Here is a 17298-nt window from a genome sequence, read left to right on the forward strand (position 1 = left end):
AGGCGGTTCTTAGAGGAGACGCTCAGCAGCTGCTGTCAGCTCTGCTGCTGCCCTCTGGTGGTGTGGAGGAGGTGTTCCGGGTCAACACCTGCAGGTACCTGACCCAACTGGCCAGAGCCAGGCAGCACAAAGCAGAGGTAAGCTCACCGATGACTCCGTAAGCGCATCGGACCTGAACCAGAACTCAGACCTGAAGTCGTCCTCTCTAACCAGGTGAGCAGGGACCCAGCAGCTGAACTGTGGTTGGCTGATATCCAGGAAGCAGTGAGCAGAGCCAATCAGGACACTCAGAGGGCTCTGAAGAGTGAGTCAGATTAGCCGCTGACCGGATTATAAACGTTACTCTTAAAATCATTCCAGTTAGTCTTTCAGTGAAACGTGTTTTAGTGACCTGAGAGGCTAGCACTAGCGGTTAGCTTTCAGTAAAACGTGTTTTAGTGACCTTAGCAGCTAGCTTTCAGTGAAACGTGTTTTAGTGACCTGAGAGGCTAGCACTAGCGGCTAGCTTTCAGTGAAACGTGTTTTAGTGACCTGAGAGGCTAGCACTAGCGGTTAGCTTTCAGTGAAACGTGTTTTAGTGACCTGAGAGGCTAGCACTAGCGGCTAGCTTTCAGTGAAACGTGTTTTAGTGACCTGAGAGGCTAGCACTAGCGGTTAGCTTTCAGTAAAACGTGTTTTAGTGACCTGAGAGGCTAGCACTAGCGGTTAGCTTTCAGTGAAACGTGTTTTAGTGACCTGAGAGGCTAGCACTAGCGGTTAGCTCTGAATACGTGGGCCGCTTCTCGGTTGTTTCCCTGCAGCTCATTGACATGACTCTATTGAAGACATCCAGAGTGTCTTCTGGGATTATTGATCCATTAAATGCGTGATCAGGTTCTGTTCTGTGTGTTTAGTGTGTCTGGCAGTCGCGGCGGTGAACCAGGCCGTGAAGGAGAACCGGGTCACCCAGACTCTCCGGGTTCTGTCGCTGCCGGAGGTTCAGCTGCAGCGACTCATCTCCGCCTGCGCTGCAGATTATCAGAGGGAACTCGGCGGTCTGCTGTCAGACAGGAAGCGCCGAGGTACGACTCGTTGACCCAGGAAACGACCGGGAATGACTAGTAACAGCAGGTAAAGACTAGCAACGACCTGGAACGACGGGTAAAGACTAGGACCGACCTGGAACGACGGGTAAAGACTAGGACCGACCTGGAACGACGGGTAAAGACTAGGACCGACCTGGAACGACGGGTAAAGACTAGGACCGACCTGGAACGACGGGTAAAGACTAGGACCGACCTGGAACGACGGGTAAAGACTAGGACCGACATGGAACGACGGGTAAAGACTAGGACCGACATGGAACGACGGGTAAAGACTAGGACCGACCTGGAACGACGGGTAAAGACTAGGACCGACCTGGAACGACGGGTAAAGACTAGGACCGACCTGGAACGACGGGTAAAGACTAGGACCGACCTGGAACGACGGGTAAAGACTAGGACCGACCTGGAACGACGGGTAAAGACTAGGACCGACCTGGAACGACGGGTAAAGACTAGGACCGACCTGGAACGACGGGTAGCATCACGCAGTGACTGGGAACTCGTCGCTGTGTCCAGGAGACAACAGGAGTCCGTGGGCCGGCGTCCGGCTCAACGACGGCTCGCTCTACTACTTCCACCTGAACCGACTAGAAGGCACCTGGGAGAAACCCGACGGCTTCGTGCACAACAGCGTCTTCCTCGACCGTCAGCAGATACAGGTGAGACACCTGAGGGTCAGGCAGCTGGTCTCGGGACAGGAACTAGAATTATTTTCACGTTTTCTGTTCACCTGCAGTGATGTCATGTATGATGTCACGTCTGCAGGAAATAGTCAGCGGCGTGTCGGCCTCGTACAGTCGCAGCGCCTTCTGGCGGAGACACGAAGCCCTGGTTGTTCGTCTGCAGGCTGCCGGTCGAGGGTACCTGATCAGACGAGAGATGGGGGCTCGCCGACACTACCTGATGAGTCAGACACCTGCAGTCGTCATCATCCAGGTAAGCGTCATCCAGGCCACAAGGTGGCGCTGTGGTTCCCACCCTACCCTACCTGGATACCCGGAGCCATCATCGTCCCGTCTGTCTTCAGGCTAACTGGAGGAGGTTTGTCCAGCAGAGGGCGTACCGACGTCGGCTGCAGTTTCTCTACACCAACTGGAGAGCTGTTGTCAAGGTAACCCCCGACTTATCGTGGAACCTGCACTTCCTGCAGGATCCGCGTGGAACCAGGTGTTCCTGAGGAACCTTTTTGTGCGACAGATCCAGTCGTTTGTGAAGATGTGGTTGGCGAGGAGAAGATACCGAAGTCGGCTGGATCTCTTCCAGCGTCACGTAAGAACCTCCACGACTCGAGCGAGGAAAGACGACTAGCCAATCAGAAACCTGCGTCCTCTGTGTCTGTCCACAGGTGGGCGCCGTCGTAAAGATCCAGGCCTTCTTCAGAGCCAACCGGGCCCGCGTTGAGTACAGGACGCTAGGTAGCTAGCCCCCGTCTGACCCGCGGCACGGCTGGGACTTCAGAGACATCAGTCGCCGTTTCCCCTTTACCTGTTTCAGTGCACTCGGCCACGCCCCCCCTGTCTGTGGTCAGGAAGTTCGTTCACCTGCTGGACCTTGGCGATGGGGACATCAGAGAGGAGGCGGAGCTGCTCCGTCTGCGGGAGGAGGTGGTGAGGAGCATCCGCTTCAACAAGCAGCTGGAGGCGGACCTGGACCTGATGGACCTGAAGATCGGCCTGCTGGTCCGGAACAGAGCCACGCTGCAGGTGGGGCGGCGGCAGTAGGACAGGTGCTGCACCCTGTCCACGGTGGCGTCAACACACCTGTCTCTGCGCAGGAAGTGGTGTCTCACTGCAAGAAGCTAACGAAGAAGAACAAGGAGCAGCTCTCAGGCATGATGGACCTGGAGAGGAGTAAAGGGATGAAGGCCCTGAGCAGGGACCGGCGGGACCGGCTGGGGGCCTACCAGCACCTGTTCTACCTGCTGCAGGTAGGAGCAGCCGCTAGCGTAGCATAGCAGGACCAGCACCTGTTCTACCTGCTGCAGGTAGGAGCAGCCGCTAGCGTAGCATAGCAGGACCAGCACCTGTTCTACCTGCTGCAGGTAGGACCAGCCGCTAGCGTAGCATAGCAGGACCAGCACCTGTTCTACCTGCTGCAGGTGGGAGCAGGTTCTGGCTAGTAGCCGCTGGCGTGGCAGCAGCCCCCCCGAGCATCACGCCGTGTGTTGTGTTCCAGACTCGGCCGCTCTACCTGGCTCAGCTGGTCTTCCTGATGCCCCAGGTACGCTCCACCTCCTTCATGGAGATGCTGGTGTTCAGCCTGTTCAGCTACGGCTCCGCCCCCCGGGAGGCCTACCTGCTGCTGCAGCTGTTCACCGAGGCGCTGCGATACGAGATCAGGTGACCTGAGGCGGCCCCCTCGCTGCAGGGATGCGGATCAGGGGTTCGCGGCCCACTAAACGTGTCCCTGACCTCAGGCTGAAGGTGGAGCAGCCTCAGGACGTGGTCACAGGAAATCCCACCGTCATCAAGATGCTGGTGAACTTCTACCGCCACGCCCACGGCCACGGCGCCCTGCGGGGCTCTCTGGGTCCGGCCCTGCGGGAAGTGCTGCTGGACCGGACCCTCAGCATCAGGACCGACCCGGTGGACGTCTACAAGACCTGGATCAACCAGTCCGAGACCCAGACGGGACACAAGAGGTCGGGCCTGCGTGCTCGCGGCGTGTTCGAGGACACTGGTTGATTTCTGCTCTCCGTACCTGACAGCTCGCTGCCCTACGAGGTCTCACCTGTCGACGCTCTGGGTCACCCTGAAGTCCGGCGGCGCATCGACGTCGCCATCGTCAACCTGAAGAACCTGACGGACCGCGTCCTGAACGCCATCACCGCCAACCTCCACACGCTGCCGTAGGTCTCCGCCCGCTGACCTGCACCCCCCGTAGAGCTCCGCCCACTACACCCCCCGTAGAGCTCCGCCCACTACAAACCCCGTAGAGCCCCGCCCACTACATGCCCCATAGAGCTCCGCCCACTACAAACCCCGTAGAGCTCCGCCCACTACACCCCCCGTAGAGCTCCGCCCACTACACCCCCCGTAGAGCTCCGCCCACTACAAACCCCGTGGAGCCCCGCCCACTACATGCCCCATAGAGCCCCGCCCACTACATGCCCCATAGAGCCCCGCCCACTACATGCCCCGTAGAGCCCCGCCCACTACAAACCCCGTAGAGCTCCGCCCACTACAAACCCCGTAGAGCTCCGCCCACTACACCCCCCGTAGAGCTCCGCCCACTACACCCCCCGTAGAGCTCCGCCCACTACAAACCCCGTAGAGCCCCGCCCACTACATGCCCCATAGAGCCCCGCCCACTACATGCCCCATAGAGCCCCGCCCACTACATGCCCCGTAGAGCTCCGCCCACTACACGCCCCGTAGAGCTCCGCCCACTACATGCCCCATAGAGCCCCGCCCACTACATGCCCCGTAGAGCTCCGCCCACTACACACCCCGTAGAGCTCCGCCCACTACAAACCCCGTAGAGCTCCGCCCACTACACCCCCCGTAGAGCTCCGCCCACTACACCCCCCGTAGAGCTCCGCCCACTACAAGCCCCGTAGAGCCCCGCCCACTACATGCCCCATAGAGCCCCGCCCACTACATGCCCCATAGAGCCCCGCCCACTACATGCCCCGTAGAGCTCCGCCCACTACACACCCCGTAGAGCTCCGCCCACTACACACCCCGTAGAGCTCCGCCCACTACACACCCCGTAGAGCTCCGCCCACTACAAACCCCGTAGAGCTCCGCCCACTACAAACCCCGTAGAGCTCCGCCCACTACAAACCCCGTAGAACTCCGCCCACTACACACCCCGTAGATTGTCGCACACTCCTTGGCGCTCCGCCCTTAGAGCCCCCCCTTAGAGCCCCGCCCTTAGAGCCCCGCCCTTAGAGCCCCGCCCTTAGAGCCCCGCCCTTAGAGCCCTGCCCTTAGAGCCCCGCCCTTGGAGCCCTGCCCTTAGAGCCCTGCCCTTAGAGCCCTGCCCTTGGAGCCCCGCCCTTGGCGCTGACGTGGTCCTGTTCCCCCTGCAGGTATGGGTTGCGCTACGCAGCGAAGGTCCTCAGAGACGCTCTGGTGTCAAAGTTCCCTGGAGCCAGTGAGGACGAACTCTACAAGGTTGGGGGAGGGGCTTGGGTTAGACCGCTAGTGTGATTGGCGGTCGAACCATCGCTAACCGTGTGCTCGCCACCAGATCGTCGGTAACCTGGTTTACTACCGCTACATGAACCCGGCCGTCGTGGCTCCGGACGGCTTTGATGTCGTGGACCGGTCCGCTGGCGCCGCCCTGCAGCCGGACCAGAGACACATCCTGGGTTCCATCGCCCGCATGCTGCAGCACGCCGCCGCCAACAAGCACGTCCACGGAGACGGGTACCACGTCAGAACCCTGAACCAGTACATCAGCGCCACTCACAGGAAGTTCAGGTCAGTCTCCGCCTGACCTTTGACCTCGGGTCCGGCCCCGGCCCATTAGACTGCATCAGGGATCTCTGGACTGAACTGGACTGGTTCCGGTTGTCTTTGACAGGAAGTTCCTGGCGTGTGTTTGTGACGTCCCGGAACCAGACGAGCGGTTCTACATGGATCAGTACTCCGAGCAGCTGATCCTCAACCGGCCCGTCGTCTACATCTCTGTCAGCGAGCTGCTCGACACACACAAGGTGTGTAGAACCAGAACCAGAACCCTGACCCGGCTGGACCGCACCGTGCCTGCAGCTGTGTTCTGTGTGTGTGTGTGTGTGTGTAGCTGTTACTGGACCACCAGGACGTCTTGTGTCCGGATCCATCGGATCCTCTCAGGCTCCTGCTGACGGATCTCGGCGCCGTCCCCACCCTGCAGAACCTCACGGGTTCTACGACTGACACTGCCGGTACGGTTCTGCAGCCCCTCGGTGGTTTGGGTCAGACACACACTCCGGGTTCTCAGCGGTTCTCTGCTCCTCAGGAGGTTCTTCAGCTGATCCAGGACCAGAGTCCAGTAAGATGGTCTCTCTGACCCTGACCAGCAGGTTCGACGTCTTCAACGAGTCTGATGACAAACCGGACATCGGAGCGCTGCTGCTCAGGTAGCTTAGCGTGCTAGCATGTCACCTGCTCAGGTAGCTTAGCGTGCTAGCATGTCACCTGCTCAGGTCGCTTAGCGTGCTAGCATGTCACCTGCTCAGGTAGCTTAGCGTGCTAGCATGTCACCTGCTCAGGTAGCTTAGCGTGCGAGCATGTCACCTGCTCAGGTAGCTTAGCGTGCTAGCATGTCACCTGCTCAGGTAGCTTAGCGTGCTAGCATGTCACCTGCTCAGGTCGCTTAGCGTGCTAGCATGTCACCTGCTCAGGTAGCTTAGCGTGCTAGCATGTCACCTGCTCAGGTCGCTTAGCGTGCTAGCATGTCACCTGCTCAGGTCGCTTGGCGTGCTAGCATGCCACCTGCTCAGGTAGCTTAGCGTGCTAGCATGTCACCTGCTCAGGTAGCTTAGCGTGCTAGCATGTCACCTGCTCAGGTAGCTTAGCGTGCGAGCATGTCACCTGCTCAGGTAGCTTAGTGTGCTAGCATGTCACCTGCTCAGGTAGCTTAGCGTGCGAGCATGTCACCTGCTCAGGTAGCTTAGCGTGCTAGCATGTCACCTGCTCAGGTAGCTTAGCGTGCTAGCATGTCACCTGCTCAGGTGATTTTCTTTCTTTGTTCAGCACAAAGCAGCTGATCATTGATGTCATCAGAACTCAGTCAGGAGACTCTCTGGGTCACATCCTGAGAGCATCGGCATCACGCGACCAGGTACACGCACACACACACACACACACACGCACACACGCACGCACACACGCACGTACACACACACACGCACACACGCACACACGCACGCACACACGCACGTACACACACACACGTACACACACACGCACACACGCACGCACACACGCACACACACACACGCACACACGCACGTACACACACACACACACACACGCACGTACACACACACGCACACACACACACACGCACGTACACACACGCACGTACACACACACACGTACACACACACAGGTACACGCACACACACACACACACACAGGTACACGCACACACACACACACAGGTACACGCACACACACACACACAGGTACACGCACACACACACACACAGGTACACGCACACACACACACACGCACACACACACACACACACACGCACGTACACACACACGCACACACACACACACACACACGCACGTACACACACACACGTACACACACACAGGTACACGCACACACAGGTACACGCACACACGCACACACAGGTACACGCACACACACACACACACAGGTACACGCACACACACACACACAGGTACACGCACACACACACACACGCACACACACACACACACACACGCACGTACACACACACGCACACACACACACACACGCACGTACACACACACACGTACACACACACAGGTACACGCACACACAGGTACACGCACACACACACACACAGGTACATGCACACACACACACAGGTACACGCACACACACACACACAGGTACACGCACACACACACACACGCACACAGGCACACACACGCACGTACACACACGCACGTACACACACACAGGTACACGCACACACGCACACACAGGTACACGCACACACACACACACAGGTACACGCACACACACACACACAGGTACACGCACACACACACACGCACACACAGGTACACGCACACACACACACAGGTACAGGTGAATCTCAGCTCATCTCTCGCCGTCGCTCCTCTTCCACAGGAAGTGTGTCATGATTGGTTGATGCAGCGGCGTGCTCTTCAGGATGCTCTCACACCTGACAAAATGAAGAGGAACCAATCACTGGTTGCCAATGGCAACCTGAGACTAGAGGAGAAGAAGAGGAAGATCTTGAGGTGTCTTCGTCACCTGGAGGGTCTGGGGATCCTGACCCCGCCCCAGACAGAAAACCAGATCCTGCAGATGATCGCCAAGGTGAGCAATCAAACAGGAAGTCAGTGCGTGTGGGCGGAGCAGCGTTGATTTAGAGCCGGTGTCATTGCTAATAATCATGTCATAACTCCGCCCACCAGGACATCCGTCACCAGCGGCTGCACCGGCAGCAAAGGGGGGCGGAGCTTCAGAAGCTTCGGCAGACTCTCAGCAGCCTACAAGCCAAAAGCCACTTCCACAGTGAACAAGTGGACTATTACAGGCATTACATCACTTCCTGTCTGGAGAACCTGACTGTCAACAGGTACACACACACACACTCAACAGGTACACACACGCACACTCAACAGGCACACACACGCAATCCAGGTGTCTTTTTAAGGCGAGTTGATCTCTAGTTGTGACTCACCTGTACGTTATTTAACGTTCTAGCGTCGGTGATGTCGTCTACTTTTGTGGTCTTATCATTGAATACAAGTACTTTTATCTTCCTATAAATATGAACAGTTTTATTATTTGTAGAAAATACGAGCCATCGGATGTTGAGAAAGCGGCATGGGACCCGGAACCGAGCCTTGCTGGACACCAGCTGCTCCCTGGGAGCGTTCTAAGCACCGTCTCGTTTATTGGGCGTGTGTTTCAGCAAAGCGACCAATAAGAAGGCAGCAGAGAGCAGAGGCAGGAAGAAGCCTCCCGCTCTGAGCTACAGCGCCACCCGCCTGCAGGAGAAGGGAGTTCTGCTAGAAATAGAAGACCTGCCGTCAACACAGTGAGAACCCTGAGAATAGAACTCCAGAGGTTCTGTCTGCCCCGTCGGTTCTGGGTCATTGGATCTCTGCTTCCAGGTTTAAGAACGTCGTCTTTGACATCGTTGCTGGACCGGAGAAAGGCAGCTTCACGGTCAAAGCGCGGTTCCTCGGCGTGGAGATGGAGGAGTTCCTCCTCAGGTACCAGGTACGGACCAGGTCCAAACAGGAAGTTATCCTGAGACGCGTAACAGGTGGAGCAGGGAGAGACTGGACCCACAAGAGCAAGCACTTCCCTTTAACAGAACCTAGGACTCATAGTGGACGGACATCAGTCTGGACCGGCTGGGGGGGGTTGAGAAGGAGAGAGAGAGAGAGACAAGGACTCAGAGGGACAGAGAGGGACAAGGGGACAGAGGGACAGAGAGAGAGACAAGGACTCAGAGGGACAGAGCGGGACAAGGGGACAGGGGGACGGAGCGAGACAAGGACTCAGAGGGACAGAGAGAGACAAGGGGACAGAGAGACAAGGACTCAGAGGGACAGAGAGAGACAAGGGGACAGAGGGACAGAGAGAGAGACAAGGGGACGGAGCGAGACAAGGACTCAGAGGGACAGAGAGAGACAAGGGGACAGAGAGAGAGACAAGGACTCAGAGGGACAGAGCGGGACAAGGGGACAGGGGGACGGAGCGAGACAAGGACTCAGAGGGACAGAGAGAGACAAGGGGACAGAGAGACAAGGACTCAGAGGGACAGAGAGAGACAAGGGGACAGAGGGACAGAGAGAGAGACAAGGGGACGGAGCGAGACAAGGACTCAGAGGGACAGAGAGAGACAAGGGGACAGAGAGACAAGGACTCAGAGGGACAGAGAGAGAGAGACAAAGCATCTGTAATGCGTCTGTCCTCTAGGACCTGTTGCAGCTGCAGTACGAGGGCGTGGCCGTGATGAAGATGTTCGATAAGGCGAAGGTCAACGTCAACCTCCTCATCTTCCTCCTCAACAAGAAGTGTTTCAGGAAGTGATGCGAGACGCTGCTCTGCCATTCGTTCATTTGTGTAAACGATCGATCAATGTTTATTTTACAAATATTCAAACTCAATAAAGTTTATCTGAATGAGATTTAAATATTTTATTGAGTTCTTATTTTCTATTCAGAAGATCCACCGCAGTCGGAACGAAGCTAAAACACCGTCACGATAGTTCAATAAAAGTAATAAAACACCGTCACGATAGTTCAATAAAAGTAATAAAACATGTCACGATAGTTCAATAAAAGTAATAAAACACGTCACGATAGTTCAATAGAAGTAATAAAACATGTCACGATAGTTCAATAAAAGTAATAAAACATGTCACGATAGTTCAATAAAAGTAATAAAACACCGTCACGATAGTTCAATAAAAGTAATAAAACACGTCACGATAGTTCAATAGAAGTAATAAAACATGTCACGATAGTTCAATAAAAGTAATAAAACATGTCACGATAGTTCAATAAAAGTAATAAAACACCGTCACGATAGTTCAATAAAAGTAATAAAACACCGTCACAATAGTTCAATAAAAGTAATAAAACACGTCACGATAGTTCAATAGAAGTAATAAAACATGTCACGATAGTTCAATAAAAGTAATAAAACATGTCACGATAGTTCAATAAAAGTAATAAAACACCGTCACGATAGTTCAATAGAAGTAATAAAACATGTCACGATAGTTCAATAAAAGTAATAAAACACCGTCACAATAGTTCAATAAAAGTAATAAAACACCGTCACGATAGTTCAATAAGGGAGTGATAAAACCCTAACCCTAAAACTCTAACCTCTAACCCCTAACCCTAACCCTAACTCTAACCCTAACCCTAACCTCTAACCCTAACCCTCTAACCCTAACCTGTAAGGGATTTTCTAAGCCCTCTTCCGGGTGACGACCATCGTCCGTGCCCCCCCCCCCCTCAGTGGTTCAGTCCAACGCGTCACATAGAAGCTCCTCCCGGTTTTTTTTTATCACTGGATATTTTTTATCACCTTATTCCGCGAACGATCGCTACAAGTCAGGACATCGATCATCGATTACCGATAACTTCGAGTATCGGTTATTGATCGGGCTTCCCCTCCCGCAGCGCTGAGTCCGTCCTCGACGACTTCCGGGTTCGTCTCGGTGTTCCGGTTCCGGTCCGGACGGCACACGGTCGACCCGCTGCGGGTTTTAACCGGCGATGGGGGACCGAGTCTCCGAACCCGAACTGGTTCTGGTCTTCACCGGGAAGCGGAAGTCCGGAAAGGATTACGTGACGGACCTGATCCACAGCCGGTAACGACATCCGGTCGATCCGCCCGTTCGAAACGATTGTGTTTGATCAGCAGTAAACCCGAACCGCGACGGTCCCGGTTCTCCTTCTGCAGTTTGGGACCGGATGTCTGCTGCGTCCTGCGTCTGTCTGGACCCCTCAAACAGCAGTACGCTCAGGTGAGCCCGCACCTGCTGGACCCACGTATCCATGGCAACCGCACAGTCACCTGGTTCTGTGGGCCCTGCAGGAACACGGCCTGGACCTGGACCTGCTGCTGGGCCCGGGTCTCCTGAAGGAGCAGTACCGGGCCGACATGATTCACTGGGGAGAAGCCCGGCGACGCCTGGACCCGGGGTTCTTCTGTCGCCTAGCAACCGGCGGCGCATGGCAGCGAGTCTGGGTACCTTGTTCTTCTCCTACCTGCTCACCAAAACCAGGAAGTGTTCGCATGCAAACGCTGCGCTCTGATTGGTCAGGTGGTGAGCGACGCCCGGCGGCTGTCGGACCTGCAGTGGTTCTGGTCCGAGTTCCCTCGACAGACTCGAACTGTCAGAGTTCAAAGTTCAGAAGAAACACGCAAACAGAGGGGGTGGAGCTTCACCACAGGTGAGATTACCTGTCTGGGTCGGTCGTAAACGATCCAGGAGAGAATCCCAGCCGGGCCTCCAAACGCAGAGTTCTGATTGGACCACAGCCAGGGGTTCTCCTTCAGAGGTTCTCTTTTAGAGGTTCTTCTTCAGACGTTCTCCTTCAGAGGTTCTCCTTTAAAGGTTCTCCTTCCTGGACCCTCACAGGACCTCGTCTTCACCCTCGGTTCTTTCGTCCCGTGTCTCAGGCGTGGACGACGTCGAGTCCGAGTGCGGTTTGGACAGCGGGGTTGAATTTGATTGGATCATCACTAACGATGGCGACGCCCCCTTGTTGGAGGAGCAGCTGCAGCCAATCCTGGAGCGAGCCGCCGCAGCGGCACGTCTGTGGAGCCCGCCCCTCAAGCAGTGATGACATCATCACTGCAGCAGCAAGGGCTGATGGGACACGCCCACCTGGAACAGGTTCTGTTTTCATAATAAAACTAGATTCATTCAATTCTACATCCTGGTTTGGATCCTGTTACTGCGTTCTGTGTGTACTCTGTGTGTACTCTGTGTGTACTCTGTGTGTACTCTGTGTGTACTCTGTGTGTACTCTGTGTGTACTCTGTGTGTACTCTGTGTGTACTCTGTGTGTACTCTGTGTACTTTCTGCTTCGATATTCAAACCGCAGTCGTCCCACATCCAGTTCTGGAGCTTTTATTTTATAAAATCCCGCCCGTCGCTACGAGCTGTGACATCAGAGGCTTTAAGCGTCTCTGCGCTGTGATTGGCCGCTGGAACGACTTGATACATTATTGGCACCGATCAATCAATCAAGACTTAAAGTTGCAAAGAAAAGAAGTTCAGACAAACACCCAGAGATTAATGACTCGCTGGCTAACGAGGGAACGCTGAAGCTCCGCCTCCTGGCGAGGAGGAGCGTCATTCCATGAAGGAAGGAATGTGTGGAATGCTTTGGGGCGGGAGGCGTCGCCACCTCAGGCAGCGGGAGGAGCAGCAGGAGGAGCAGCAGGAGGAGCAGCAGGAGGTCAGAAGCTGCTCAGCTCCTCCATGTACTGGTCCAGTTTGCTCTGGACCTCGGTGCCGAAATCCTCCGCCTTTTCCAGATCATCTGAAAACAATCAATAAGAGATCAGATCCAGACGCTGCTTCCTGCCCAGCTGACCACGCCTCCACTCGGCTGCCCGCTTGGCCCTGATTGGCCGGTCTTCTGGCTCACCCTCCAGTTGCTCCACCTTCCGCTCCAGGGTGGTTCTGGTCCGTTCCGCGTCCTCCGCCCTCGCCTCGGCCTGGAGACAGAGTCCAGGATCAGGAAGGCTTCAAAGGAAGCCGGGACCCGGGACCCGGCCCCCGGTCCCGGTCCAGACCCCGGTCCAGACCCCGGTCCCGGTCCCGGTGTCGTGTGTTCCTCACCTCAGTCAGGCTTTTGCACAGGTCCCTGATCTTCTCCTCAAACTTCTCCTCATTCTCGCTGTACTGAAAGACAGAGACAGCCAATCAGAACCAGGAAGCCGATGACATCACTGCTGCAGAACCAGTCACACGGTCCAAACCGGGCTGCAGCTCCTGGACCTGGTCCTACCTTCTCAGCCTTGGCCTCCAGAGACTTTGAACTGTTCTGGAGACACTTCAGCTCCTCGTCCAACAAGCGACACTTGCTGCAGGTCAAAGGTCACAGGAGACAAACACCGGGTCAGACGGGTGTCGGGCGTGGCGTGGTGTCAGGCGGGTGTCAGACGGGTGTCGGGCGTGGCGTCAGGCGGGTTTCGGGTGTCGGGCGTGGCGTGGTGTCAGGCGGGTGTCGGGTGTCAGGCGGGTGTCGGGTGTCGGGTGTCGGGCGTCGGGCGGGTCTGCAGCAGGAGCTGAAGCAGCAGGTAAAGGTCAGAGGTCACGGGAGGTACGGAGGAGGAGCTCCTCTGGTTTGACCTTCAGTACCTTGTCCTCAGAGGCCTGCAGACTCTTCACTGATTGGCCGGGACTCCTCAACTCCTCCTCCTTGTCAGAGCAGCAGGAGGTCAGAGAGAGAGAGAGAGACAGGGAGAGAGAGACAGGGAGGAGAGAGAGACCGACAGCAGAGAGACAGACAGGAGAAGCAACACGTTTCTATACCAACAGCCAGGAAGAGGACAGGTGTCCACGAAGCAGGCGCCGAGCTCTGATTGGTTGTCCGGCAGGTGAGGTGCGCGTGTGGGTTCAAACCTCTCGGCCCGCTCAGACCGGTCTTCGGCCCGCTCCAGTTCCTGCTGCACCTTGGCCAGACTCCGGGACACCTGTAGGGACGCGTCAGCAAGGTGAACCTCCGCCGGCTCTGATTGGACGCAGCGTGCAGCACCTGCTCACCTCCTCGTATTTCAGGTCGGCGCTCTTGGTGTAGTCGAGGGCGTCCCTCAGCCGGGCGGTCAGCGTCTCCATCTTCTCCTCCTCCTTCTGGACCCGGGTCTCAATCATCCTCTTCCCCCTGAGAGACAGGCAGACAGACGTCACCTGGACGCTCTCAGACAGACCAGCAGGTGCGTCTCAGGTGCGTCTCAGGTGTCCCCACCTCTCGCTCTCGTCGGCGCTCTTCTCCACCTCCCCCAGGCTCAGCAGGGCGTCGGTCAGTCGTCCCGTCGTCTTCTCCAGCTCGTCCTCCTTCAGCTCCAAAGTCCGTTTCAGTTTACTCACCTCCATCTCAGCCTGCGAGACAGCGAGCAGGGACAAGCAGCACGCACGCTTAGCGTTAGCTCCCGTTAGCTCCCGTTTAGAGACGATCCTCTGCCACTAGATGTCGCTCTAGAGCGCCGGGCCCCCTGTAACCGGAGCCTGCTGCCTGTTTTTATTTGTACTGTAATACATGCTACTGTGTGACTGTACTTGTACTGTAATACATGCTACTGTGTGACTGTACTTGTACTGTAATACATGCTACTGTGTGACTGTACTTGTACTCTAACATTCCATCTAATAAATATATTCATTCATTGTCCACTGACAACATGCTAGTAGCGTTCAAACACGCCAACGACACGCTAACGACACGCCAACACGCCAACGACACGCCAACGACACGCCAACGACACGCCAACGACACGCTAACACGCCAACGACACGCTAACACCCCCCCCCCCCCCCAGCTGGACTCGGGTCCGTCTCCGTGGCATGAAGGCAACAGACGCCGTCGGGTCTCGTCTGGAACGAGCCGGGACATTCCAGAACATTCTGTTCTGGAGACGGGTCTCAACTCGCCCCCCGAAGCTCAGAGACGTCCTGCTCAGGGACGTCCTGCTCAGAGACGTCCTGCTCAGGGACGTCCTGCTCAGAGACGTCCTGCTCAGGGACGTCCTGCTCAGAGACGTCCTGCTCAGAGACGTCCTGCTCAGGGACGTCCTGCTCAGGGACGTCCTGCTCAGAGACGTCCTGCTCAGGGACGTCCTGCTCGGGGACATCCAGAGTCAGCTGTAGACCAAAAGTCTGGACACCTCGTCTCCACCGTGTGCTAATGCTAACGCTAACGCTAACACCACGGCGCTGAGGAGGTCCCGTCCCCTCCCGTCCCACGTGGGGCAGCGTGCCCCCCGCTCCGTCTGACAGGCAGCTGAGGAGCCGTCGCCAGGGCTACAGGCCACGCCTACAAAGGGCCACGCCCACAACATACCTCACCTTGCTCTTTCACAACCAACGTGTCCGGGCAGGTGGAGGAATGCTCACCTGCTCCGCCTTCCCCCGCTCCTCCGCTAGCTCCTCCTGCTGGCGCTCCACCTTCTCCTCGGCCTCCCTCGCCTGCTCCTTCAGCATCTGGATCTTCGTCCTCACCGAGTCGATGGACTTCACGCCGGAATTCATCGTGAGCTGAGAGAGAAGCGTCAGCGTCGGCCCGGCAACCCCGCCCCCTCCGATGACGTCACGCTACAACCCTGCTAACACGCTAACGTCATGACAATCATAGCTGTTTACACATCTCTGACGTAAACAGCTAAATGCATCGTGATGGGAGGAGCTCCCCGTTTCCATGGTGATGCGTGGCGTTCGGTTCAGGTGACGTAGGACGTTTGAGAACCTGAACGGACTTTTTACTTTAATAAAATGTTTAATAAATGTAAACACAATAGTCAATATATCCGTCCTTTGATATTGATCAAAGCATTCTTACGTTACGCCTCAATCAGTCACCTTCAACAGACTAACAGCTAACAGCGAATAACGTCACGCACAGGTAGACACTCCGTTCACCCAGCCGTGCGTGAGGTCACAGGAATGAAGCTGGTGACGCGTTATTCTTTCTGGCTACTTTCGTTAGCATGTAGCACATTAGCACCTGATGCTAACAGGACCAACGCCCTGTTAGCATGCCACACAGAGCACAGTTCCGAGGCGGCAGCTCCAGGTGAGCTACCTGCCTGATTCCGCTCACCTGTTTGAGTCTCCTGACACGTCACTTCCTGGTGAAGCAGCTACTAGCTGTTAGCTGTTAGCTGTTAGCAGGCAAACAGCGGCGTTCTCGGGTCGCTTCGCACCGTGACACGTTTCAGAAGCTGCGGTTCGGTGTCCTTCCGTCCAGGAGGCCGGCTCGGCTCGGTTCGGAAGGTTCGGCTACTCGGCTCGGTTCGGTTCGGCTCCTGGTCCCTGCCGGTCCTGGTTCTGGTCTCCACTGCTTTCCGATCCGTCCTGTTCAGGCAACTCCCAAATTCAGACTACGCCTTCTTCCGCGTTAAATTCCCACTACGGGAAGTGACGTAATAGATCAGCTATTTAAAATATATTTCCAAAGTAAAGGTCTGGAGCAGTTCCTTGATAAACCGGATGTGGATTCTAAACGTATTGATTTTTTATTTAAAGTTAAACTGATTCTTCCAGTCACAGAATAAAACCAAAAAGACGCTGAAAGAAAGAATTAAATTAATCCTGAATATTAAACATCAAGTTTTATGATGCACATAAATCCAGCGACCGCACAAACACGACAAACACGACAAATGTACGACAAACACGACAAATGTACGACAAACACGACAAATGTACGACAAACATCATCGTGGCCTTTATGCGGCAGTCCGTTTCTAAAGCTACATGAAGATAGGAACCTGCTGGTCCGAGACCTGCTGGTCCGAGACCTGCTGGTCTGAGACCTGCTGATCCGAGACCTGCTGGTCCGAGACCTGCTGGTCCGAGACCTGCTGATCCGAGACCAGCTGGTCCGAGACCTGCTGGTCCGAGACCTGCTGATCCGAGACCTGCTGATCCGAGACCAGCTGATCCGAGACCTGCTGATCCGAGACCTGCTGATCCGAGACCTGCTGGTCTGAGACCAGGCTAACGGTTCCGCTGATTATAAAAGTAGAATCAAGTCACTGAAGCGTTCTCTTTATTTAAAGACATTAAAGTCGCATGATGCAAAAACAGCTGAGAGGATCCGCCCAGTTCGTCTTTAATAGCAGAACTAGAATCAGAACTAGACTCAGTCTGAATCAGAACTAGACTCAGTCTGAATCAGAACTAGATTCAGTCTGAATCAGAACTAGATTCAGTCTGAATCAGAACTAGAATCAGTCTGAATCAGAACTAGACTCAGTCTGAATCAGAACTAGACTCAGTCTGAATTTTTTTAGTTTTAGTCAGTTTTTAATTTTAATTTTGTG

At 55.5% G+C, this 17298-nt stretch overlaps 3 protein-coding genes across 3 annotated transcripts in view; 2 read left to right on the forward strand and 1 right to left on the reverse strand.

Moving 5' to 3' along the window:
- The window catches only part of iqgap3 (IQ motif containing GTPase activating protein 3), a 14870-nt gene extending 5055 nt beyond the window's left edge, over window positions 1-9815 (forward strand). The window contains exons 15-38 of the mRNA XM_068760577.1: window positions 1-137; window positions 214-304; window positions 894-1061; window positions 1602-1744; window positions 1851-2021; window positions 2113-2196; window positions 2283-2354; window positions 2431-2500; window positions 2580-2788; window positions 2860-3012; window positions 3261-3424; window positions 3502-3726; window positions 3793-3933; window positions 5119-5203; window positions 5280-5512; window positions 5616-5748; window positions 5835-5958; window positions 6036-6153; window positions 6770-6857; window positions 7872-8084; window positions 8183-8346; window positions 8686-8811; window positions 8888-8996; window positions 9702-9815. The exon at window positions 1-137 is cut by the window's left edge and continues 27 nt beyond it. Coding sequence (XP_068616678.1) covers window positions 1-137; window positions 214-304; window positions 894-1061; window positions 1602-1744; window positions 1851-2021; window positions 2113-2196; window positions 2283-2354; window positions 2431-2500; window positions 2580-2788; window positions 2860-3012; window positions 3261-3424; window positions 3502-3726; window positions 3793-3933; window positions 5119-5203; window positions 5280-5512; window positions 5616-5748; window positions 5835-5958; window positions 6036-6153; window positions 6770-6857; window positions 7872-8084; window positions 8183-8346; window positions 8686-8811; window positions 8888-8996; window positions 9702-9815 — 3335 coding nt within the window. The remainder of the gene's footprint in view (window positions 138-213; window positions 305-893; window positions 1062-1601; window positions 1745-1850; window positions 2022-2112; window positions 2197-2282; window positions 2355-2430; window positions 2501-2579; window positions 2789-2859; window positions 3013-3260; window positions 3425-3501; window positions 3727-3792; window positions 3934-5118; window positions 5204-5279; window positions 5513-5615; window positions 5749-5834; window positions 5959-6035; window positions 6154-6769; window positions 6858-7871; window positions 8085-8182; window positions 8347-8685; window positions 8812-8887; window positions 8997-9701) is intronic.
- Window positions 9816-10841: 1026 nt separating this feature from the next.
- Window positions 10842-12177, forward strand: pmvk (phosphomevalonate kinase). The gene is made up of 5 exons (XM_068760311.1): window positions 10842-11109; window positions 11202-11265; window positions 11337-11489; window positions 11566-11695; window positions 11925-12177. Exons 1-5 carry the CDS (start codon window positions 11015-11017, stop codon window positions 12086-12088), a joined length of 606 nt encoding a protein of 201 aa, XP_068616412.1. The 5' UTR covers window positions 10842-11014; the 3' UTR covers window positions 12089-12177.
- A 163-nt stretch (window positions 12178-12340) lies between these two features.
- LOC137910225 (tropomyosin alpha-4 chain-like) lies at window positions 12341-16342 on the reverse strand. Its single transcript, XM_068754663.1, has 9 exons — window positions 16074-16342; window positions 15371-15511; window positions 14226-14359; window positions 14024-14141; window positions 13883-13953; window positions 13266-13341; window positions 13097-13159; window positions 12903-12972; window positions 12341-12794 (listed from the first exon to the last, which is right to left on the reverse strand). The coding sequence occupies exons 2-9, from the start codon at window positions 15503-15505 to the stop codon at window positions 12712-12714; spliced, it is 750 nt and encodes a 249-aa protein (XP_068610764.1). The 5' UTR covers window positions 15506-15511; window positions 16074-16342; the 3' UTR covers window positions 12341-12711.
- Between the last annotated feature and the right edge of the window lie 956 nt (window positions 16343-17298).

The sequence above is a fragment of the Brachionichthys hirsutus genome, chromosome 3 (assembly GCF_040956055.1).
Source record: "Brachionichthys hirsutus isolate HB-005 chromosome 3, CSIRO-AGI_Bhir_v1, whole genome shotgun sequence".
NCBI lineage: Eukaryota > Metazoa > Chordata > Actinopteri > Lophiiformes > Brachionichthyidae > Brachionichthys > Brachionichthys hirsutus.

Bases quoted from the DNA above. Each gene is read 5' to 3' on its own strand.
- pmvk (XM_068760311.1), top strand. From the start codon at position 11,015: ATGGGGGACCGAGTCTCCGAACCCGAACTGGTTCTGGTCTTCACCGGG. The intron at 11,490-11,565 runs GTACCTTGTTCT...CTGATTGGTCAG, and splicing joins GCGCATGGCAGCGAGTCTGG to GTGGTGAGCGACGCCCGGCG. The intron at 11,696-11,924 runs GTGAGATTACCT...CCCGTGTCTCAG, and splicing joins GGGGTGGAGCTTCACCACAG to GCGTGGACGACGTCGAGTCC.
- LOC137910225 (XM_068754663.1), bottom strand. From the start codon at position 15,505: ATGAATTCCGGCGTGAAGTCCATCGACTCGGTGAGGACGAAGATCCAG. The intron at 13,954-14,023 runs GTGAGCAGGTGC...GCGTCCCTACAG, and splicing joins CCGACCTGAAATACGAGGAG to GTGTCCCGGAGTCTGGCCAA. The intron at 13,342-13,882 runs GTTTGAACCCAC...TTTGACCTGCAG, and splicing joins CGGTCTGAGCGGGCCGAGAG to CAAGTGTCGCTTGTTGGACG.